We start from the raw sequence: 25,676 nt of genomic DNA, 5'->3' as shown, positions 1-25,676 counted from the left end.
CTTGTCACTAGGCCACCAGAGCTCCCTTAAAAAAAAAAAAAGAAAAAAAAAATCATTTTCAAGTGCTATCTGAAAGGAAACTGTTGTGAGTGATAGGATATTACCCTTAAGCATACAAAGAAGATCCATTAAGACTATTATTCAAATATATGCTCCTACATCTAGAACCAAAGGGGAAGAAATTGAAAATTTTTACTAAATCTTACAGTTCGAAATTTACCAAACATGCAATCAAGCTGTGTTAATGCTAACTGGTGGATGGAATGCAAAAGATGGAAACAGAAAAACTGGTGACCAGAACAGAATATGAGAATATAATGCATTCAGTGCTGTAGGTCAGCACTGACACACAGCTGACGGCCCACTGGCTTTCTGAGGCTGCATATCACACAAGAGGAGACCATCACCTCTCTCCTTAGATTGACCTGCTGCAGAGCACCGGCCTTTGTGTCAGTAGCACAACTGTCTACTGACTAAACTACCATATAATGGTATCCAATGTAATAATGTTTGTTTTAAAAATACTTAGTTCCTGAGAACTTTCTCTAAATTGTGCCCATAATCACATTTAAAGGGAGTCCTAGCGCAGCAGAGATGATGAGGATGGCACAGGATAGGCAGGGTTCAGACCCATTCTTCCCAGGGCTGTTATGAGCTGCAGTCAATTTAATGGCACGTAACAACTAGTGCTCCAGTTCTTAAAACAGTAGTGCTAGTAGGATTTGAAATGAGAGAGTGAGATGCCTCCAACTTTATTTCGCTTGTTAAGGAGTGCTTAGCTTATTCCGGACTTCTTTCCATTCCAAATGAAACTGGAGATTGCCTTTTTCATCTTGCTGAAGAATGGGATTGGTATTTGTATTGGGATTGCATTGAATGTATAAATTGCCTTTGGTAGTATTGCCATTTTCACAATATTGAGTCTTCCTATCCGTGAACAAAGGATATTCTTCCACTTCTCCAGGTTGCTTTTTGTTCCTTGTAGTAATGTTTTCTAATTTTCTTTGAATAGATCCTTTGTGTTTCTGGTAACATTACTCCCAAGTATTTAATCTTGTGATTAGCTATTATGAAGGGTATTGTTTTTCTCAGCTCCAGCTCTATATTCTCTTTGTCACTGTAGAGAAATCCAACTGATTTTTGTATGTTGATCTTGTATCCTGCCACTATGCTGGGTGGTCAAGACAGCATGGTACTGGTACAAAGATAGATCAATGGAATAGAATTGAGAACCTGGAAATCTGCCCATCTACTGATGAATTGATTTCTGACAAGGAAATGAAATCAGTTAAGTGGGGAAATGACAGCTTTTTTAACAAATAGTGTCAGCAAAGATGGAAAACTATCTGCAGAAAACTCATGCAAGATCCATACCTCACTCTGTACACAAATTCAAGGTGGATCATGGACCTAGGACCAAGGACTAGAAACTTCATTAAAGCAAAGCTTGGAAGAACTCTAGAAGTCCTAATCCACAACAGCAGTCTTCCAAGCATCCTGAAAACTCTACAACCAGGAGAGGATAAAATAGATGAATGGGACCTTCTAAGAATCAAATCCCTATGCACATCCAAAAGAATAAAAAGGGAAGCCACACACTGGGAAAAAGTATTGGCAATGACAAGTCAGATAAGGGACTTGTATCTAGAATTTATAAAATACTTGAGCATTACAACAAGACAAAGGTAAACAACCCAACTGAAAAATGGTACAGGATATGAACAGAGACTTCACCAAAGAAGACATTCAGATGGCAAACAAACACATGAAGAAATGTTCAAAATCCCCAGCTCTAACAGAGATGCAAATCAAAACAATTATGAGATATCATCTCACCTCAGTAAGAGTAGCAAAATTAACAGAGCAGCAAACATCAAAAGCTGGCAAGGTTGTGGAGAAACTGGAACCCTTATTCACTGTGGGTGGGAGTGTTACTATGGAAGGCAGTATGGCGCTTTCTCAAAAAGTTGCTAACAGAAATACCATTTGACCCAGCAATTCCACCACTGGAAATATAACCCAAAGAAACCATAACCACCACCCAAGCAGATATATGCAGATAAACCCATGTTTATCACAGCTCTGTTCACAATAGCAAAGAACTGGAAACAACCTAAGTGCCCATCCACAAGCGAATGGATAGAGAAGCTGTGGTATATTCACACAATGGAATACTACGCTGCATTGTAAAACAAGAAACTCATGCAATATTATTCAAATTGGGTGACCCTGGAGGACATTATGCTGAGTGAAATTTCTCAGTCACAAAAGGACAAATACTTCTAAGTGCCACTGTTGTAAAACGGGACTGACATAGGGGTTGGGGGGAGACTGGGAAAGAGGGGATAAATAATATATACTGCATTGAAACAGATGAGAGAGAGAACTGTTTAAAAGGTGTACATGATTAGGTATTATTGTCATGACAGGAGTCCAGAATGAAGACGGCATAGTGGAGTGGACTTGAGGGTAGGGCCTCAGTGCACAACAATGAGAGAATTTTTCTTCTAATTTTAAAAGAGAAGAATGAACTTGAGGGGAGGAGTGGGCAGGGAGTAAAGTGCAACAATAAATGAATGGAAATCCAACACCTCTAAATTTTCACTACAATTAATAATAATTTTAAAAAAGGTAAAAAAAAAACAAACCCACCAACAACCAAAAAACCAGTAGTGCTGGTAATGCACAGATCAAGCTTCTCTGGTGGTGTGAATCTGCCAGCTACTCCTCGGGCTACAGACTGACAGTGTTCTTCCACATGATCTCTAACTTGGAAACCCAGCAGAGAGCCAGCTACGAGGGAGAACAGACTTGAGAGAAATGTGCGAGAAAACCTCATTTACACTATATCGCTGCTCTCTGAATAGCTCCTTCTTTAGAAGAAATCACATCATTTTAATAAAGTCCCTGGGTTATTGTGAAGCTCTTATCTCCATTTTCAAGTCTTCACAATTTCATAATGGAGATGTGTTATCAGTGTAAACAGCTCAAGTGGATCCTACTGATTTAAATTTAGTTTTTCCTAGAAATGTAATTCTACATGATTTCTGTATTTTAGGTCCTGAGTTTCGAAAAATTGAGCTTAAACTGTTTTTGTAGTAAAACCAACATATATGAATACAAACAAGCAATACAGAGTTCACACAGTGAAATGTTTAATTACTGGATGATCTTATCTGATAATAAATGAACAATGTAATCATTCTAAAAACAAAGAATTTATTCCATATCACCCTTTTTATGAAAAATGGTAGCTAGGTAATATGAGTTTTTAACAAGGAATTTAGTATAAAAAATTTAAACCTTTTAAGGCTTGATTTTAATTTTGCTGCCAATCAAAAGATAAATAGCTTAAGAAGTCAGCTGTGGTACTATGCAGTCATAAAGAATAATGAACTTATGAGTTGTCAAAATATATACCATTATGGATATTAATCTGAATAACATTATGCTGAATTAAGTCAATTAGTCACCAAATGATAAACAGAATATAATCTTACTATTATAACAAGGTAAGAACAAGTTTTCATACAGAACATACCATTCTAAGGGAAGGAAGGGAGATGAGGGCAGAGAAGTCTTTTTCTAGATAGTAGCATTTGGTAGCTTTGTTGACTAAAAAAGGCTGAAGTCAGGCACAACCTGACCAAGGTAAAATAACCTCAAGAAGTATTAAAAAAGGAAAAATATCAAACAAAAAAATAGAAGTATACAGAAATGAGAGATGATTTTCATTTTGCACCTAGAAAAATAATCACCAAAAATAGATGGTTATATATCCTGCCATATACATAGTTGTTGTGTGCCGACAAGTCACTGAATCAATCCATCTCATAGAGGATCTTCCTCTCTTGTGCTGTCCCTCCACCCTTCCAAGCATGATGTCCCTCTTCAAGATTTGGTCCCAGCTTGCAACATCCCAAAGGATGTCAGATGAAGCCCCAGAATCCTTGCCTCCAAGGAGCAACCTGGTTTCACCCTCTCCAAGATGAATTTGTTTGTTCTCTTGGCAGTTCATAGTATAATCAATACTGTTATCCAACACCACAGCTCAAAGGAATCAATTAGCAGTGGCATCCACTTCCTAAATAACATGCCTCCGGAAACTCTATGAACTTTAAAATGTCAATAGTTGTAGAGGGGCTTCAGCACTTTTGTTTATTGAGTCGCTATGAGCCATGCTTGACTCAAAGGCAACAACAACAGTCCTTTTCCAGCTTTCTGATGCAAAGCAAGTAACTGTGAAGACTATGACCTGGATCATGCACACCTTAGTCTCCAGACTGATGTCCTTGCTTTTTAGTGCTCTGGAGAGGTCTCTAACAGCAGACTTTCCTGATGCAAATCATCTTTTGATTTCCTGGGTGCTGGTACCAAGAGTGTTGATTATGGTGCCAAGCACACTAAAGCTGTTAACAAACTCAATCTCTTCAACATCTATCATAATGCTGCCAATCAGTCCAATGGTGAGACCCTTTGTTTTCTTGATGAGTTTCAATTCTTTTGAAGGCTATAGTCCTTGAGCTTCTGCAGCAAGTGCTTCAGATCCTCCTCAGTTTCAGCAAGCAAGATTGTGTCATCTACATGATACAGGTTGTTGATAAGTCTCCCTCCAATCCTGATGCCACATTTCTTCTTATACAACCCAGCCTACTGAATGATCTGTTCTGCATATAGATTGAAAAGACAAGGAGATAGGACAACCCTGGCATAGCATACACTCTTCCCGATTTTGAAACAGGCAGTGTTTCCTTGTTGTATTCTGACGACTGCCTCCTGGTCCAAGTATAGGTTCCACATAAGCACAATCAAGTGTTCGGGATTCCTTTTCTTTCAGAGTTAGGCACAGTTTGTGATCCACACAGTCAAATGCCTTTGCATAGTCAATGAAACACAGATAGACTGTGGCACTCTCTGCTTTCAGCCAAGAGACACCTAACATTAGCTATAATATCCTATAATAACATTAGCTATAATATAATGTACTACAGCCTCTTCTAAACCCAGTTTGCACATCAGGCAATTCTCTGTTGACCTGCTGTTCCAATGATTTTTGGATCATTTTCAGCAGAATCTTACTTGCATGTGATACAAATGATACTGTTCGATAATTTCTGCACTCAGTTGGGTCACCTTTCTTTGGAATGGGAACAAATACAGATCTCTTCCAGTCAGTTGGCCAGGTGGTTGTCCTCCAGGTTTCTTGGTACAACATGTTGAGCGCATCCCAGGCAAATGTCTGTCTGTCATTCGGTATGTTATCAATTCTGGGGGCCTTGTTTTTTGCCAATTCTTTCAGAGCAGTTTGAACTTCTTGCTTCATCACCACAGGCTCTTGCTCTTAGACTGTTTCATGAAATTCTTCTGTGTCTGGCAATTTCTTTTGGTACAATGACTCTTTACACTCCTTCCATCTTATTTTAATGTTTCCTGGATTATTTAATATTCTGCCCAATAGCAGAATCTTAAGTATTAAATATTAAGTATATTAAGAATCCTTAAGTATTGCCACTTGAGGCTTAAATTTGTTCATTTCCTTGGCTTCCTGATGCCAGCTCTTTGTTTTTCTGCACTGTCCTTTGAAATCTTGTGCTCAGCATGATAATATCTTGATTCTCTCCCTCTGCTTTGGGTTCTCAGTGCTCTAGTACAATAGTCCGAGTCTCTTCTGACATCCAATTTGGTCTTTTCTTCCTCCTCTGCCTTTGTAATGACTTTTTAAATTCTTCATGGATGATATTCCTGATATCCTCGCTCAGCTCATCTGGTCTTCACTCACTGGTGTTCAAGGTTTTAATCCTGTTCTTGACATAGTTTTGAAATTCAAATGTAATAGACTCAAGGTCAAATTTTTGTGCCTATGGATTTAATTTTCATCAACTTCAGCTTGAACTTGCATATGAATAGTTAGTGATCTGTGCACATTTTAATATATGGTATGTGATGTAGAGGTGTTTCTGTAGGCAAGAATATACAGATGTTTATGTGTAAATAAACTCATATACAAATTGGCCTACTAGTCTACATGAACCACAGCCTCACCTACCTTCAGAACAGAGGACTGTGCCCAGACACCACTATCAACACACGGACACAAATGGTAAAGTTGAATTAACTCATGTAGCCAGAGTTGATTAGGCATGGCTTAGAAGAGAGAGGTTTGCTTCCCAACAGCCATAGAGTCCATGAGTGATTAACTTGGTTAAGTAAGGTGAGAGAGATAATCAGTCTGCTCCTGTTATGATTTACAGCCTAAGAAACCTGATGGAGTGTCACCACAAGTTACACTTGATATGACAGTACTGGGTTTGGGTAGGTTTTTAAGAGTGAATCCTCAGTCACTGACTTTTCACTGTGAGTTCATCAAAGTAGTCCTGTAAGGGTAAATGGCATTCCAACACGGGCCTCCAGATACCTCATCAGATGCTCCTGTCATAACTAGGGAATAAGCTAGCTCTCCTACCATCTTTCATTCTTTAAGATATACAGTTCTTATTACACAGAATATTGCCTACTGGCTGTGATGTTCCCAGGGAGCTACAGAGATTTGCGAGTTTCAGGTATAGCATGTTTTCTCATCAAAATAAAAAAGGGATACTGCTTGTCCTACAAAGGTGAAATATTTTTAAAAATCCCAAAACTAACATTCAGACAGGAAAGAAAAGACCAGCTAAGTAAACAACCTGAGCAATTTACTGATCCAGAGGCTTTTCTTTCTGATGTGCATCAGTGTTGCATCCTTCTCCATACTTGTTCAAAATGTGAGCTGAGCAAATAATCAGAAAAGTTGTACTATAGGAAGAAGAAATTGGCATCAAGGTTGGGAAAAGACTCATCAACAACTTGTGATATGAAGATAACATAACCTTGTTTGCTAAAAGTAAAAAGGACTTAAGGACTTAGTGAAGAAAAACAAAGCATTTCAATATGGATTACACCTGAAATTCAAGAAAATAAAAATGTTCACCCACTGGACCAATAAGCAACATCAGGAGAGACGGAGAAAAGATTGACGATTTTATGGATTTCATTTTACTTACAGTGACAATCAACATCCATGGAAGTAGCAGTCAAGAAATCCAAAGATGAACTGCACTGGGCAAATGTCCCATCATGGACCTCTTTAAAGCACAACGATGTCAATTTAAAGACTAAGGGGCACCTGATCCAAGCTTTAGTGGTTTCACCACCTTTCTATGTACCTGAAAGTTGAATAAGGATTAAGAATAACTGAAGAAGAGCCTTTGAACTGTGGTCATGGTGAAGATTATTAAATATTCCATGGACTGCCAAAGAACAAGCAAGCCTGTCTTGAAGGAAGTATAACCTAGGGCTCCTAGAGGAAAGGATGGTAAAGCTTCTCACATACTTTAAGTATGTTGTTAGGAGAGGTCAGTCTTAAGAAAAAGATACCAAGTTGGGAGAAGCAGTAAAAAAGGGGAAGACCATGAACATGGCAACATGTAACTATAACAATGTATATTTATGATGAAGAAGATGGTGCACGATAGGGCAAGGTTCAGATCTGCTGCTCTTCACAGAGTTGGGGAGTCATGGCTGACTCGATGGCACCTACAAACAGTAATATTCAAAACAGGGAGCTCTGGTGGCTTGTCCTAGGGAGCAACACTGCCAATCTAAAGGCAGCATGCCTCTGCTAGTTCAAAATCACCAGCTGATCTGCAAGAGAAAAGATGAATAATCTCCTCTTGTGTGATTGACAGCTACAGAAAACCTTCTGGGGGATCAGCTACAAGTCAACTGCAAATCAACGGCAATGTGTTGTTGCTGTTGCTGTGTGCCACTAAGTCAGAACCAACCCACAGATGACCTCTAGTGGGGTTTTCAGAGACAGTAAGCCAAATGGAAAGAATATTCAAAAGCAGCATATTTTTATTTAATTAAAGAAATACCAGTAAAATTTGACTATTCTAATTCTTCCTAGAGAATACAATTGACACATTGCTCATAAGTACAAAGCACTTCTTCGGAAGTTAAAAAAGGTAACTTACCTCCATCATTCTTAATTATGTAGACCTGATACTGTCTTTTACTAATTTACTAATGTGGCAGAATCCTTACTATAAATGAATTTAAAAAGAAGGGAAAAGAGCATAATAACCATTATTATGGTTCTATTATAAGTGTATAGTACTGGATTAAAAACCAAAATAAAATGAAAAATGCTGGCTAGAACTTAACTAGATAAAACAGAATTCAGAGTTCATTTCACTTCTTGGATCATTTGTGCAAATCAAGTAAAACCTAAACTCTGTTAGCAAACTGAAATGGTGAAAAATGTCAACTCGTTAAGAAGGTTCATCATCACCAACCTTGCTATCTCTTCTCGATGAGCAGTCCAGTCTCGGATGTAGTCTTCCTGCTCTTTGATCCGATGCTTGAAGGAAGAACTAGTGGGCATTGCTGATCCAGTGCTCTGCAATCGAGTAGTTTTCAGGGCTGGAGAAGTACGTAGACGGGTATGTTTAGGGGAATTACGGTTTGATCCAAATTCATCTTCTGAGGTGGAAGCATAATCAGTAGGAAAGCGCCTCCATCTTGAATTTACTAAATTAGTTTAATTATTAAAGAGAGAATTATTATGTTATCTTTCAAAGGCGAGAAAATAAAAATCATGATTTCAAATACACCATGAAAGAACATACAACACAATTTTCAATAGATGACATACACATACCTCACAAAACCCATTAAGTTTATTAATACTCATTAAAAATAGGAACACTACACTTTGGTGAAATAATAATTAAAATCAATTGAAAAACTTTCTTCTAACATGACCGACAAACATTCACATGAAAAAATTTCACTAATGATAGGTAACTAAGCAAGCTCTACTTAGAAATGTTTAACTTAAACACAATCTAACAGCAAATATTTATTCTCATCTGAGTGAAGATGTGGATTCTTTTTTAAATGACAGCAACAACACAACAAAAGGGGTGGTGTTTTTTTTTTTAAAAAAAAAGGGGGGAAAAGATTTTCTCATGCCACGTGGACTTTCAACATGGAGATGGTAAACTTCTCTTTTCCCAACGTAAAATGTCCATAATTCCTGTAGTGGAAATTATGCCTTTATGGTAGGAAGGGGGGGAAAAAAAAACCCACAACAACACAAAACCACAAAAACAAAGCCACAGACAAAAGCCACATTACCTCTGCCATTCAACATCCCGTTATGCTACGGCTGGAACAATTCTTTTTACATGTCAAAAAGGAAAAAAATACCCACAAACACAACAAAGCATCTTCAGGGCAGCTCTCGGCTGCTCTGACACTAGAAGCACAGAGTGGAAACAGACAATAATAAACTATAGGAAGCAGATCTAGACAAGTTATCATCACAGCACTGACACTGAAGCACAGCACATGCTCTCAATAGCCACAGCTGCTAATATGGGAACAACCCTCTTCTTGAAGTACAAAAGATAGTTTAAACATTGTATTGTTGACACATTTGATATACCCGCACACACTTCACTTCTGCTGTTAATATGAGACTCAAACATACAAATAATCCAACATACTTCATGGTAAGCGTCACAAAGGTAGGAACTAGGTATGTCTAATGAGTGGCCATGAACACCTAGCTCTCTAAGGCTGAGCCAGCACTGAGATAAAACTTAGATATATTGCTGCTGGGATGGCTTAGGGAATGATGAAATCTACAAGTACACTAACACACTAGTAGAGTCTACTCATTTGTCCTGACTTACCCTTCAAGTTTGGTCCTATTTTGAACTTCTGAGGCTTAGAACTAGATTCACAGCTATGAAAGAATGATCATACATAGAAAGCCTATGAGTTTCTGTAAAAGTGTAGGCAAATACTTAAACAAAAAAAATTATAGGTGATTAACTATAGATTTTCTTGAAGGAAGGTTTAAGTACTCATTTTTAAAATATCTATGAACAGAAACTGAACATAAGAAATAAGTTTAGAGTTATTTATAAAAAGGGAGAAAGCATTTATATGTGTGCATTTTACAACCCTAGGGAAGAATGGTGGTAGAACCCTAGTGGTAGAATTGTGGTGTCAATGTAAATGTATGTGGTTGGTATCCACTAGCTGCTCCAAGGGAGAAAGATGGGCAATCTCCTCCCATCCAATTTACTGCCTTTGAACCACTGTAGGGTCAGCTAGGTTCTGATTCAATGGAACATAACAACAACAATTTTTTTTAAACACTAAATAAAGTTTAGGACTATAATCAAGGAGATTTAGAAGAAAACTGGGCAAATGAACTGTCAGTTTTGTGCTTTTCAGTAAGCGCATTCTAACAAATGCTAAATGACATATACAAACTATGGTTATCTTGTAACAACTACTTAGATGTGCTGAAGAAGTTATGTTTTATTTCAATCTTAAATAATTCATGCTGAACAGTGAGGAATGAAACCAAATCACTCATCTGTCAAGAGCCAGTCAATCAGTGCTGAAGGAAAGTATATTTGGTAACAATTTAGAATAATTTTCATAAAAGTAAATTTATAAATAAGTAGAATATTACCCATTGATCAAAAGTTCTGATTGGGAAATTATGATCACTATGTTTGGAAAGAAAGGCAGTAACAGTTTAATGAACTGCAGAATTTAACAAGAATAGCATCAATGGATGATAATGAGAAGTGTTTTATACTATATATCAAATACACTAAACTATCAAGTGAAAATATAGAAACATCTGTAATTTTCAACTCATGATTGGGTTTTGCTCCAAAGACTGAGGTTGGTTTAAACTAAGATTGAATACTTTTCTTTCTTTTATAAAACATTTTATTACCATTATATAAACTTTATCCTTATATTTAAGGGTTAGAATGAGAAGGGTAACTTTAGCAAATTAAATACTGTACAGAGTATACACAACTAACAGTAAAATGTACAAAACAACAGCAAAACCCAGTCATAAATACATCCTGTTACAACTCAAATACATTATCAATTAGGGATTATATCCATAGTTTAAATATCAGAATTTGAAAATCAGTACAATAAGGAATGGCAAAAGTAAAAAAAAAAATCCCTCAAAATATTAATTTTTCTTTTCAAAAGAAATTCACAATTTCCCACCTACTTTCATTAGTTTATCTATGAAGAAAAAGTGAGCTTTTTAAAGCATATTTTTTCAAAGCATATTTTTAAAATTGAAAAGCATATTTGATTTGTGTTCTCTAATAAACAAAGGGACAGTGAAAGATTAAAACATGCAAGTATATGAATAAGAAAAAAACGACAAAATTTTCATTTACTAAGAGATGTCTCTACCAATAAAACAAATCATAATGAGGTGCTATGAAGTAAAGTTCTAGTTAGCTGGGTCATCTCTGTTTAACAGCAGAGAGTAAAGCTAAGTAAGAGTGTGTGTGATGATCACTACTAATGGAAAAGGGATTTGGAAAAGGGGAACTAATGCCAGTATCTCTAACCTGCTTGCATTTTTTAAAAAACTTCAAAGCTCTTCGGGTTTATTGAGCCTTGCTTCCAAATTTTAGCCAATACAAATCTTATCTGAAGAAAATTTCCTATGGTGTGCTAATAAATGCAAAGAAAAACCAAGTTAGAATGTATTTCCCCCAAGCCTTCTGGATTTCATATTCTCTTAGTCCTAGAATGAACTTCGATATGACAGCCCACATTCTTCCAACTGATAGAAAAGCAGCAGGTCACATGACGTGACCGGCTATAATTACTGTGTAAGATCTCAGAATTCAATATGTGTAAGTGCTCAGCAATTAAATGCTAATGAGACTAATTTATTTTTACAAAGAGATGTGAATTTTCTCACAGAATGAAAGTTTTAGAAAAAAATTATTTTTTTCCTTCTGAACTTTATTCTGCTTAGTAAAATAATCTGTACAACTAAATATAATTTTACATACTTGGGTTCATTTGCAAGCAACTTAAACATCACTAAGACATTTATACATCATTAAATTTTTAAAAAATATATCTTTTTTAGTGAAAAATTTGAAATGTCATTGTACAGGAGGTACCTTGGAGGATTAGCAGAGCCTACATCATATAATGAAAAGAGAGTCTCAACAAAGTTGACTAAACTTGTAGTTCATTTGAAACTTTAGTCATAATAGTACAAAACTTACTCTTAGTTATACAATACTCCCTCTTGTGGAAGTACTGATCAACTACATTCACTCTAAAAACTAAATCTAGAGAATTAAAAGTGGAAAATGCTATTAAGACCATATTATATCTGTTAAAGTTCTGCTTGTTATGCTAATCAAAACTTTGCAATTAATATACATTCATCTTAGGAAAACAAATATGACCTCTTCATACTTTAAATCAGAAGATCTCAATGGAAAATAAAACTAAAAACATGTTTGACATGTATATCTGTATGTAGCAGCAAAACCATATGGGGGGGAAAGCTTTCTAGCAATTTTCTGTATTGCTTTTTTGATCTAGAGAAAGAAATAATTCAAGAAAATCCAACACAAAATGTCTATTAATAAACTGAGAATTAGAATAAAACTAGGAAAATAGTACAAAAATGTCTAAGGCCATTAATAATGTTTTCATTGCCTTGAGTATGCTCTTGAGATAGAAGCCATGTGCTTTAGCATGCTAATTCAGGGGATTTAGTTTTAGGTAAGGGAACTCTGGTGCGTTAGCCTGCAGGGAGCTTCACTGCTAACCTAGAGGCGGCTGATTTGAATCCACCAGCACGTCCTCCAGAGAAACATCAAAAATTTCCTCCCCTGAAATTTTTAGCCTCTGAAAACCCACTGGAGGGTCAGTTATGAGTTCTGAGTTCTGACTTGCTAGCAATAAGCATTTCGGGTGGATTTTTCATTTGGTATAGTGACTCTGTGTATTCCCTTCTGTATCTCTTTTTTTCTTTTATGGATTTGCTTATAATCATTCATACACACACACACACACACACACACACACACACTGTATTTTATACAGTGATTCATAAAAGCACAATGCTTTTGAGTTTTAAACAGGGAGCACTGGTGGCCTACTCAGTAAGGAGTTGGCGGTCAACACAAAGAAAAGTGGTTTGGATCCAACAGGTGCTCTGGAGGCGAGAGATGGACAAGTGATGTACAGACATATTTTAGAGTCTAGAATAAGAAATTTGAAACAGTATACAACAAGGCCTACAAAGTCTCCACTCGCTTTGCAACACCAAACTGTGATTCCACATTCTTTTAAATCTTATTTCAAAAACTAAGATTTTTTTTTCTATTTTAAGCACTATAACTCTTAAGTAGAAATATCTTGATATCAATACACCTCATTCAGAAAGGATCTGTTTGTTTGCTTGTTTCAATTACCTACCAATACCTCCCCATTGACTGCTCATTCTAAGATAACCTTGAGCTGGGTAAAATATTAGAATCACAAATGCTGACGTGACCACCTGCAAAACCTTGATAACATAAACTGACCTTATATATAAGTACTGTCAGGTGGTTCGAATCCACCAGTGATTGCAAGAGAGAAAGATGGGCAATCTGTGCTAGGAGTTAGGTTCCAACCTGAAAGCCGTGTTTGAGTTTTTCTATACTCCTGAGAATATTCCACAGATTCTGGCTGCACCTGGATGCTTTCACAGGGACTGGCACTAATATGCAATTGTGTAGCGCTAGATGGGATAGAAAAAGCAAGTAGCAGGAAACTGAGACCTGCCTGGGACTGCCTTGCTGTCCTTGCCACAGGTGGCCTGAGTTTGTGAAATGGGGAACTCTCTCCAATGAGGCAGCTGTTAAGCTTTAGAGTTCTCTGACTGTAATTACTGAGTATATGGTCATCAAGCACGAAGGGGACTAAGGTCATGTTCCACCACTTTCCTTAGGAATCACATTAAGCAATTCACAGTAATTTTCAGACACAGAAAACAGTGTCTCTCAAGTTTTAGATTCAAAGAAGCAGACATAAAAGTTTATCTAAAGATATATCTAAGATATAACACTTTATATATGTTTATAAAGAATTGCTGGAGGAATTATATTTTATTTAGATCTCAATTAAGAACCTCATGTTAGACATTTTTGGAATGAGACCAGATCAGTCATGTGTTAAGATCCAGTCAACTTGCGCATAAGGAAGAAACATTTTATGTTATATGCTAACATAAAACTTAGATTACATCACCTGTGGGAAGGTGATGTAATAAACATGTTAACATAGTCAAAGGGCTCTGGTGACTCAATAGTAAGGAATTGTGCTGCCAATCCAAAGGCACATGGTTCAAAGCCACCAGATGCTCCACAGGAGAAGGATGAGCAATCTCCTCCCACACAATTTCCTGCCTCTGAAAACCCATTGGAAGGTCATCTATGGTTCAGATCTGACTCAAAAGTACTAAACAACAGTTATCATCAAATAGAGATGAGACAGCTAAACAAATGACTTGCAGGAATAATTTTATCAGGGCATGCATAACAAAACACAGCACAAATAAAATGTGAATTTAAGAGGTAGAGTCCTAAGGAATAACAAAATACCTCTGGATACACAGTTTAGAAATATTAGGCAATAATCCATTACCAACCAACCAAAAACTAAACTGTGGAAACACTTATCTCAAAGACCTAGAGATAAAGAAAATGTCATCTATTTTTTTTTTAACAATGGCTATATATTACATGCCTTCAGTTTACATGTACGCCTACCATGGACTATGATAATCATCAGAGAGAGGGTGGGGAAAATAGAAAAAATACCAAAGTACCTGCACCAGTTCTGAACCTTCCAAGAACAATACTGCAGTAGATGTAAAACCAAAATGAGCAAGACTACCTCCACACTCTCCCTCTATTGAAGAGTCAGGCCCACTTAGAAGCTTGCTAAACGACAATAACCTCTAATCCTCAAAGTTTTATAAACAGCTGTGTCCTAGCCTCACCCCTGGTCTTTCCAGTCCATATATGAAGCTGATTATGAAATAATGAGACCAGCATACACACAATAAATGACCTCATTATCTGGTCATAATTGTATTCTCAATGACTTTAGTGCTGAATATGAAGTGAAAATAGACTAGAAAAAAAAAAGAGAGATAAGTATGTCCAAAGCAGCTAGATTCTGATAGGAAGTTAGTAGCTTTTCTAACTAAAATCCTTAATTATTAGATTAATTAACTAATCTAATCATGACACCTAAATTCTGTGACAACATCTCATGAGATAAAGCTTATAGGCCAGAGGCCAATTCAATTCCTACAGGTCCACTGTACCTTGTCCTATATATTCATCTTGTTCCTCTGAAATAAATGAGGGGTAAATTTTCTTCTGTCTCAATCAGAAATAGATTGAACTTTAAAACATTTATGTTTTAAATGTTCTTAAGCTCAAAATAAGCACAAAAATATAAAAAAGAAATTAAAAGGCTGAGACAATGGTTATACATAATTTCATGCAGTTCTGAAATATCCAAAGATACACTGGTTTTCTTCAGGTTTGTAAGCCTTGAGGAACATGAAGCTATATCAAACAAACAAACAAAAACACCATGCTTTGTATTGAAATTGTTATTGTTATTTAAACCAGTTAATAATTCCAAATATAACTTGGACACACAAATCCAGACACCTTAGCAACTGATCATTTAAAAAAAAAAATGGATAAGTCAATTCAATGTAATTCTGAATCTGAAGCAGTATTTTGACAAAGGTACAAATTGGAAACTTACATAAACTTCTGAATTTTCCATTTATTTAACCAAAGTTCCTGTCACCTCTCTGGGGAGTATTTTGGGATGATAACAAACAGGACTTCATTTTTAAGATAAAGATTCTGAAAATAGAGACTGTGATATTATTATTTTCTTTTCAAGAAAGTATAGATCTAATTTACCTGAAGAAGAGCCGTGTGAGGAAGTCATGCTTTTGACCTTGGAGTCTGAGAGTCGGGAGATACTGTTGGCTCGAATTCTGGGAGAAAATTTATCTGATGGTACTAATCTGGCTCCACTTCTAATAACAGTTTCTGCGGTCCGGGAAGAGGCACTGCTTCGAGATATTGTTGCTTCCGAGTCACTGCGTGCTGATAATGAGCCAAGCCTTGTTCTGCGGGGCTGAGCCAGCAAATCAATCCTAGAGATGTTGCGCCTGCCTGTGGGCGGTTTAGACGTGGAGCTCGTGGTGGAGACCTCAGAAGCAACAGATGCTTTGTCAGCATCTGCCAGCTCACTGTCTGACACTTCACCAAGCCGAGCTCTGCGCAACAGGGAAGTCCTGGTGGGCCTCGGCCTCGGCAGAGTGGTTGATTTGCTGGACGAACCAGACGCGACAAGAGTTGTCTTCGATCTAGTGACTTTACTTCCTTCCAGTTTGGAATGTGCGTGTTCATCAGCTGAGGTAAGTGGAGTCCTTCCATGAGGCTTTGTAGAGTAAGTTTCCTGGTCGGACGACATCACATCCGAGATGGCAGAGTGAGGTACACTGGAGGTCTGGTCATCATCCGTTAAGTCTACTGAAGGCTGTCTCACTCTCCCGCTGGACTGTACAAACTTACGGCCCTCTCCTCTCGAGCCCGTGTCTGTGGACCGGCTCTTAGTTTTCTTTTCCATCTTCTCCCTTGCACCTGAAGACGATGATGCTTTTGCAGCATCTTTGGAAGGAGAGCCTGAAGAACACCTATCTTTGTAGAGGCTGGTGAAACTCTTGCGCTTCTGGGTTGACTTCCTTTCGGTCTCACCAGTAACCAGACTGATGGTACTAGCAGTATCCACGTCGGATTCCGGAGAAATGGAATTGTCTCTGTTGTAACTGGGAGTCTCAGGGCCTTCCTCAGCTTTATTGTCTTCACGAAGTTTAGCCTCGAGAAAAGCCATGACTGCTTCTGTGTCTTTGAGAATGAGGGTCGTGTCCATGGAATCGGTATCCACAGAGTCACTTCTCTCCCGAATCCTTGCTGTGGAGGTCAACGCTAGGGAAGATGGTGCGGCTGGGCTCTGCTTGTTGATGTGTGGAATAAGTTCTATGGGCACGTTGGGGCTTGGCTTTTCTATGGTGAAGCTTCCTTGTCGTACTAATGACTTGGAAGACTCCTTCTTGTCTCCTGCCTTTGACGTTTGACTTTTGAGAACATCCTCGGCTTTTCTGCGTTTGCCCTCGGTTTGTACCATCCTCTCTCCTTTGCCTGGAGAACAGCCAGGGATCTTTTCTTGAGGCTGTGACTCTAGTTTAAGACATTCTTCTCTGCATTTGTCTACCAGACTGGAAATATTTTTTGAAAATGACGGTTTAGTGGGTGTCCACTCTGCTTGCTCTTTTTGTTCCTGCTGTTGAATCTTGGCTAAGGTTTGTTTTACCAAAGAAGCTTCTTTATCCGTTTCACTTTTCTCCTTGCCTACGCTAGACAGCACTTTATGATCACCAATGACAGCCTTCTGAGTCTCACCATTTACTGTCCGGCTCGTTTTCCTCAGCGCTCGGTCAGCATCATATTTGTCTTTCTGGGACACTTGTGCTGGTGTTTCTTTCTCCTGAAGCTCCGTGTCTTGCTTCTCTCCTATCTCCGACCTCTGGGTCACAGCCTTCACCCTGGAGCTCTCAAGAGCCTTGTCTTCATCTGGAAGCTGGGGAAGAGTTCGTCTCCTCCTCTCCCCTTGAGTGGCCAATGAAGTTGCTGAACCAGTACTTCTCACTGAAAGGCCAGGTTCATTAATATCTGTATCTAAAAAAGGTACAGATAGGAGAATTATTATGGCAAAGAGAAATAAAGAACATGAGATCACATTAGAATTTTAAGTAAATCTAAAATAAAAATGTTTTACATAAATAAATAAGCCAGTATTATGACCAAGTTACTTATAAAGCAAGTGCAGTCCTAGGGTACATGAACAGGCATAATACTAATAAAAGATTCAGTAAATCCAATAGCATGAAATGAAATTAAAACTAACTGATCTAGAAGCTACATCACTTTTTCTCCTTTTCTCATAACGTGTTTTATATTTAGACATCTAAGTGTGTTCATTTTTGCTTTTGTGACATATCGTATCCCTGATTTTTTTCTTAACAGACTGAACCTAGTATATCATAAAATTTGTTGTTGTTATGTACCAGAAGTGTTGGAAGTGAGCCATAGCTGACCCTCTGACAGGTTTCAGAGGCAGTTAATTACACAGAAGGAGGATGCCCATCCTTCTCCCATGGAGCAGCTGGTGGATTCGAGTTACTTGCCTTCAGGAAGGAAACACAGCTTCTTGCCACTAGGCCACCAATGCTCCCTCTCTGCTATATTACAAAATAGCACAGATAAAAGTTTATTGGCCATTTTCACAATTATGCTGTTGCTGTTCTCTATCACAGAGTCAGAACTGACCCACAGCGGACCCTCCAGTGGGTTTTCAGGGGCAGTTAATCACAGGAGGAAACTGCTCATTTTTCTCCTGTCTAACACCTGGTGGATTCAAACCATGCACCTTTTGTGCTGATAGTGCAATTCCTTACCACTAAACCATCAGAGATAAAAGTAGAAAAATCACAAAGTGGAAAATGTAGACTACTCTAAGAAAAATTGACTGATTTCCATAATAAAATGGAATAAACTTTAAAATGATAAGATGTGTCATAATTTTACAAATAGAAGGGCTTTAAAATTCAATGCTTTTGTGTTGTGGTGTTGAAGAAGAGTATTGACTATCCCAAGGACTGCCAGAAAAACAAACAGGTATGTCTTAGAGACAACGCAACCAGAATGTACCTTAGAGGAAGTGATGGTGAACCATCACTTCACATACTTTGGTCTACTTGTTAAGAGAGGCTAGTCCTTAGAAAGGGACATTATGCTTGGAAAGGTGGACAGTCAGCAAAGAAGAGGAAGTATCTCAACTAGATGGACTGATATAGTGGCAATGGGTTCAAGTATGTTAAAAATGATGAGGATGGCACAGGATGGGACAGGGTTCAGATCTGTTATTCACAGGGTCGCTATGAGTCATACTCAGCTCGACCGTATTAACAACAACCACAACAACAAGGTCTCAAACAGAAATATAACTTGCTTTGTTTCAGCAAAGTACAAGTCAATGATAAGAGTCATACTTTGGTATTTTAACATGAGGATATTAAGTATCAAGAGAATATTCAAGATCAAGGATGCTTGCTTCCAAAATAGAAATGATTTCTTGGAAAAAGTTCTCATTTTCAGGAAAGTATATATTTTAGGGATAAGTGAGGAAAAAATTTTACTACTTGAGGCACCTGTGGCTTTTTTTTCTTTCCAAAAGTTTAACATTAAAAATTAAAGCAACACAGTGGTTATGAAGCAGTGACCAAAATTTACTGAGTGACTGTATTTCAACATTTAATCAAGTTTTCTTATTATGCTATTCCATTTTATGTGTATCATATGTCTAATTTCCTTATTATGAGTTGAATCATCTAAAATGTAATGCTTATTTTATCTTTTTGAGCATTTCTCCTACTATCCTGCTCCCAGCAGACAATACATTTAAAACTCCATGAGTTGAATGAACTCATTGCTGTCAAGTCGGAACCGACTCACGGCTGATCTTCAGAGACAAACAATGGCACAGGAAGACTCTGCCCGTCCCTCTCCCGTGGAGCTGCTGGTGGACTGGAACCCCCAGAGGCACCACCTGTGGTTGTGCAGCACAACACCCTACCAATTCTAGAAATACATGTTTAACAAAGAACATTTCAGGAATTAAGCGATTTTTTCAGGTGGTCTATGTTGCTTATCTAAATAAATGCATTTAAATTAGATAGCTGAATTAGGTAATATGAAACAGGAATGAGATAATTAAGTTATGATTTTTTTCCTTATAAAAAATTCACTTTAAAAAGTTGATAATAGAGCTCTGGTGGCCTAGTGGCAAGAAGCTGCACTGCAATCCCAGAGGCACACAGTTTGAATCCACCAGATGCTCTGCCGAGGAAGGAGGGACAATCTCCTCCTGTACCAGTCAGATCTGATTTGACGGTACACACACACACAAATAATAAAATAAAAAAAACAAACAACAACAACAAAAAAAACCCCACAACTTTAAAAAAAAAGTTGATAATACTTTTACAATGATTTCTCTGGTAAATTGTTTTTTTCACATTTTTTTCCTTTTTCTTTTATGAGAAATTCATACAGATTGTGTTTCATTCACTATACTGTTCATACATTCCTTCAATCACATTGTCTTTCATACAATCATTCCTATACATTGTGTTTTTTAAACTTTTTTATATTTATTTGCATACAAAACTCATAGACATTGTTTCATCATGTATAGTTATCATGTATTTGTGTTTCATCATGCATGAGGTATACAATGTATATGATCATTTCTATATATTATATTTTATAAAATTAATCACCATTGATCTCTGCCCACTATTATCCTGTCTTTTCAGGTCCCCACTGGATCTTTCACAGTTCCTTCACTCCCTACTGTCTGATTTATTTGTTTACCCAATGGTGACAAATTTATGTCAATCTTCAAACTCCTCTCACTAGACAGTAAATAACTAAGCAATAAATACTGAGACTCTTTAGAAGTGAGATAAAATTTAGTTTAACTTTAAGCATCTATTCTCCTGGGAAGGAGAAAAGTAAAACTCTTAAGGATGCTTTGCCTACAAATTGTGTGATGCTGAGTTGGAAACTAGCTCATAGTTAACTCTCCAGCAGGTTTTCAGAGGCAGTTAATTAATCATACAGGAGAAGAATGCCCATCCTTCTCCTACAGAGCAGCTAGCAGAATAAAACCACGTGCCTCTGGCATTTAGCATACCTTCTTTCCACCAGACCCCCCTGGATACATACTAATTCATATAAATTTTACATTTTAGTAGTCAAACTAAAATCATACTACAAGGATTTTAAAAAAGTATATGTGATTAAAATGATAGAGAATACCATTTTCTAATGAAACTGGTGCAGTCAATTCCATTATCCTTTCTTCTGGATCATGTCTTGTATGATTTGCAGCCAGACTAGCCCACTGTGAAACCCAACGCTTACTTCCAGGTGAAGATGTGCTTTCCTAAAGGAGGAAAAAAATAGTCCAGTGTGAATCCTAGAAAAGAAAATCCTGCTTAGTCATACTAATGTCTAATCTACAAAGTAATAGTTAAATCTCACACTTCTGCTTTAGCATTTACTTACTTTCCTCATATATAAAATAGATTTCCAAAGGTTTGCTATTTGATTGTAATGTTCTATTATATCTGTGAATGGATCATAAATTAACTCTTTGAAATAGTAATTATGCTATTAAAAGAAAATCTAAAACCTTACAAAAAATTTGGGATTGATAGATAAATTCAAGTATATACTACAGTTTTGTGGCTATGTGGGTAAAGTTAATTTGCCAGTAAAAGAACAAGAAACCTGCATCCAAAAGTACACCCTAAGGTTGTTCTGGAACCTTCTCAATATCTCCAAAAGTCAGACTGCTATGTCATGTTTTTGGATATTTTTAACAATAACCCAAACTTTTAGATTTTTCTTTATTGACCTTTTAAAAAAAGTCTGAGTAAAAGTTTACAAATCATATTGTTATTTCATATAATGATACAGACATTTCATAACAGTAATTGTCACTGATTAAAGTAACTAATGAATTACAATGTCTACTCCAACCCTTACTGTATATTGTCTTTCCCTTCACTCAATTGTTTATTAGTTTCTATTCCTCTCTCCCCACTTTCCCCATCCCTGTTAACCCTCCAAGATAGATTGTGCCGTAACTCTTAGTTTTTTATAATAGTGAACATATAGCATAACTGTCCTTTTTTGGTGATTGGTTCATGCATCATAGCACAATGTGTTCTTGAATCATCCATGCTGTGAAATATTTCACAAATTCTTGGTTTTTAAGGATGGTTTAACACTCTATTGTATGAATGCTCCAGTTTCTTTAGCCATTTGTCCATTGATGGACATCTGCACTGCTTCTAACTCTTTGATATGGTGAATAATGATGTACTAAAGATGAGTATGAGTATATTAATTTGTGTCACAGCACTTTTCTTTGTAATTTATACTGAATGGTAGAATTGCAGAATCAAACAAATTTCTACTTCCAACTTTCTAAGGAAGTATCAAACTAAGTGGTTGTTGCACCACACCGCTATCCCATTGACATCATAAGAGTTCTGATTTCTCTGCATCGCCAGTATTTGTTGTTTGCTGAACTTTGTCATGATGACATGATACCTCATCATTTAAACTGTGTTTCTCCACACAGGCCAAGGCCTTGGGTATGTCTTCATGTGCTTTTCCGGTATATGAATTCTTCTTTAGTGAAAGTACCTACTCATATCTTCTGCTGATTTTACAACTCAGACATGTCTTTTTCTTGTTAAGATGTTAGAGCTTTCTATCAATTTTAGACATAAGTCCCTTTGTCGGATGTGTCACTATCAAATACCCAGTCGGTAGGTTCTCTTTTTACTTTTACAGAAGTCTTCTGATGAACATAGGGATTTAATTTTTAAAATGTTCCTATCTACTAGTTACATTAATTTCAGTTATTGTTTTCTGTAGCTATCTCTCAGCCCAAAAACTTTTACTTAGTATTTCTTATAAAGTTAGTCTAAGATACACAAATTCCCATAGGTTTTGTTTGTCTGGAAATATCCTACTTTCACTGTCACAGCTGAGGGATAATTTTTATGGGCACAGAATTCTTTCCCCCCCCCTATTTTTTTTTTTAAAACTATTATTTGTTCGTTCATGCACACTTCCTCCCTCCTTCTCCCCCAAAACCCCTTTTAGGCTATCAACTGTCACCCACATAGTTTCCAACTGTCCATTCCTTTCAGACTGCCCTTCCTTTTCCGCATTCCACTGCAATGTTCATTAGCATAGAATTCTTGCCTGCATGGTTTCTGCTGAGAACTGGGAGCTGAGTCTGAGCAGTCCTACTTGATGGGTAACCCTGTAGAACGTCTTCCGACCCAGTAGACATTCAGGAGTGAACACTTAGCCTAGGACAGTTTCTGCTGGCCTGTGTTGCACTGTTTATGGTTCTGTGTCCCATTAGTCCCCAATGATTTAATTCAGTTTCCTACTTCACTCCATGTTTGCAGTATTTCTTTATTTTTTCTTCTTACTTAAAATCAGGATTCCAGAATTAACATTTCTATCTGTTATCCTTGAGTTTTGGTGTCTTCAGAAGAGACTGAACTGTCATGTGTATGGAGTCCATTATCTTACTCAGAAGTCTTTTTACAAAAAAAGTTACTTAAACTTTAAGAATCTTCCCTTCAATTTCTCAGGGTCTATGCATGACCATGTCTAAATTCTGTTCCAAAGTTCAAGGTACAGTAGCCTTAAATACCCTTAAATAAACAAAGCATATCAGGAATGAAGTGTAATTTAATTTATGAAACAGTCCCACAGACTCAAGGATTTCTTTGTAAAAAATGACAATTCTTTTAATAAGGTGGCCTAGTGGGAAGAAGCTGCACTCGAAGCCATGTGGTTTGAATCCACAAACTAATGCACGGGAGAAGGATGGGGAATTTTCTTCTATGCAATTTACTGCCTCTGAAAACTGACTGGAAAGTCAGCTATGGGTTGGTTCCAACTCTATGGTATACAACAACAACAACAATAATAAAGGCAATTAATAAGGAAGATATAATTTTGTTGTTATGAAGCACTGACCATGAACTGATAGATTTTCAGAGGCTGGAAATTTCCCAGCAGGGGACTGATTGCCCATCTTTCTCCTGCAGAGCAGCTGGGGGATTCAGATGACCTGCCTTTAGGTTGGCAGTGCCACTCCTTACCCACTAGGTCCCTGGAAGGTTTAAGTTATAGATGATACTGACAATTCCTTATAGCAAGCGAGTCTAGGCATTTACTATGAAAGATATAGTAAACAGACAACTGGTCTATTAATAATTCTTTACAGCACAGTAATCCAGGCACTTAACATGGAAGATCAAGGAACAGGGAAAACAAAATATAGATGTTCCCTTTCCCTACAAGTGTTAAGCCAGTGTGTTGGCAAAGAGTATTGAATATACACTGACAGTGAAAAGAGATGCATCTGTCTTTAGCAAGTGTGTATGCTCCACAGAGGTAAAGAAGGTAGAACTTCATCTCATATCCTTTGGACTTGTTATCAGGAAGGGCTAGTCCATGCAATAAAATGTCTGCTTGGAAAGGTCACTGCCATAGGTAGAGCCTGGGCCTCAGGCCCGGGTGTAATGTGAAGGGACACCCTGGTCAGGAGAAGCAGTGGACTTGCCTATTCTCCCCACTAGAGCTGTGACTGCAGGGCCCCTGCCTGAGGTGAGGCAGCTGTAGATGGATGCACAGGTGACATCTGCAGCCCAGAGTTGGGGCAGTCTGTGGCAGCAGAGTCAGTGAGACAGTGAGGACATACAGGATGTGGCAGAGTACATCTGCTGTTTCACTACATCTTGCTCTCTGACTGAGATTTGCACATTCCATGATAAGATATGAGATTGCAGAGCAGCTTTTGGCCCCCCCCCCCTTGCTGTGTACTGTTGAATCGGATCTGACTGGCACTGGAGGAGATTGCCCCTCCTTCTCAAGCAGAGCATCTGGTGGATTTGAAGTGTGCACCTTTGGGAATGCACAGCAGCCTTTACAAGATATGGAACTAAGGATATATATGTGGTTTGATATTGTCCAAATGGACATTTTGCAGTTCGTGTAATTTATTAAGAGTTAGGTTGACTGCACTAATGATGGCAGGTTAGACACTGAGGAAATAATTATTTTTCACAGACCAAATACATGTTATGCACCATCGAGCTGATCCTGCAGTGGGTTTTCCAAGAGAATAAACTGCATGGGAAGAGTGCTCATCTTCCTCCAATGGAACAGCTTGTGGATTTGAACTGTGTGTCTTGGGTTGTACATTCAATTTCTTATTAATAAGCCACAACAGCTCTTTGATCAAATACTGCCATGATTTTTTAAAAACCCCCAAAACACAACCAGATAAAAATAGGGAGATGTACAAACAACCAAGCCTCTTGTACTCCATTTTTTAATACAATTCTACTGAATCACAGAACCATGGAAGCTATTATTATTAGTGGGGTTTTCTGGTGTCCACAGGTTAGAGAACTGAATAAAGTACCAGAGCTATTGACACCATGTGAGGAATAGCTGCCATAGGACGCTACACAGACAAACCTTTACTTAGTTCCATTCTGTCCAGATTTTCATAATGGTTCGGCTCTTTTTCTTCTAGGGAGTTCTGGTGGTGTAGTCTGCAGGGAGATGTGCCATGCCTCACTGGTGGTTTGAATCAACCAGCATCTTCCCAGAGAAAAGATGGACCATTTCCTCCCATATGGGTTACAGCCTCAAAATCCCAAGGAAGGGCCAGCTATGAGTCTGTTACAGTTCACTAGCAATGAGACAGAAGAGCAGCATAAACCCTGACCAATTTTTATTTACAGCCATTCTGTAAAGACTTCTGTAATGGACTATTGAAGTAACAACTAATGGGTAAGGAATTGCACTACCAATCAAAACCTATGTGGTTGAATCCACTAGCTGCTCTGCAGGAGAAAGACAAGTTATCTCCTCTCATTTGGCTTTTTGATGATGATGATCCCTCAAGTCGATTTACAGCCTCTGAAAACCCACTGCAGGGCCTGCTATGAGTAGTTTGTAATTTGCCAGAACATAATAGCAACAACAACATATATAAATTTTACT

At 37.6% G+C, this 25,676-nt stretch overlaps 1 protein-coding gene across 1 annotated transcript in view; it reads right to left on the bottom strand.

Annotated features, from left to right (window-relative positions):
* Positions 1 to 25,676, bottom strand: part of CEP170 (centrosomal protein 170kDa) — a 140,416-nt gene that overhangs the window by 28,746 nt on the left and 85,994 nt on the right. Inside the window, exons 11-13 of the mRNA XM_006898078.1 lie at positions 20,880 to 21,006; positions 15,852 to 17,675; positions 8,334 to 8,568 (exon numbers count right to left, since the gene is read on the bottom strand). Of these exons, the coding sequence (XP_006898140.1) occupies positions 8,334 to 8,568; positions 15,852 to 17,675; positions 20,880 to 21,006 (2,186 nt within the window). The remainder of the gene's footprint in view (positions 1 to 8,333; positions 8,569 to 15,851; positions 17,676 to 20,879; positions 21,007 to 25,676) is intronic.

This window comes from Elephantulus edwardii, unplaced genomic scaffold (genome assembly GCF_000299155.1).
Source record: "Elephantulus edwardii isolate Elephantulus edwardi_28Jun2011 unplaced genomic scaffold, EleEdw1.0 scaffold00219, whole genome shotgun sequence".
In the NCBI taxonomy this organism is placed as follows: Eukaryota; Metazoa; Chordata; class Mammalia; order Macroscelidea; family Macroscelididae; genus Elephantulus; species Elephantulus edwardii.
Note: the sequence above shows the minus strand (reverse complement) of the source record. Positions and strands in the feature narration are given on the sequence as shown.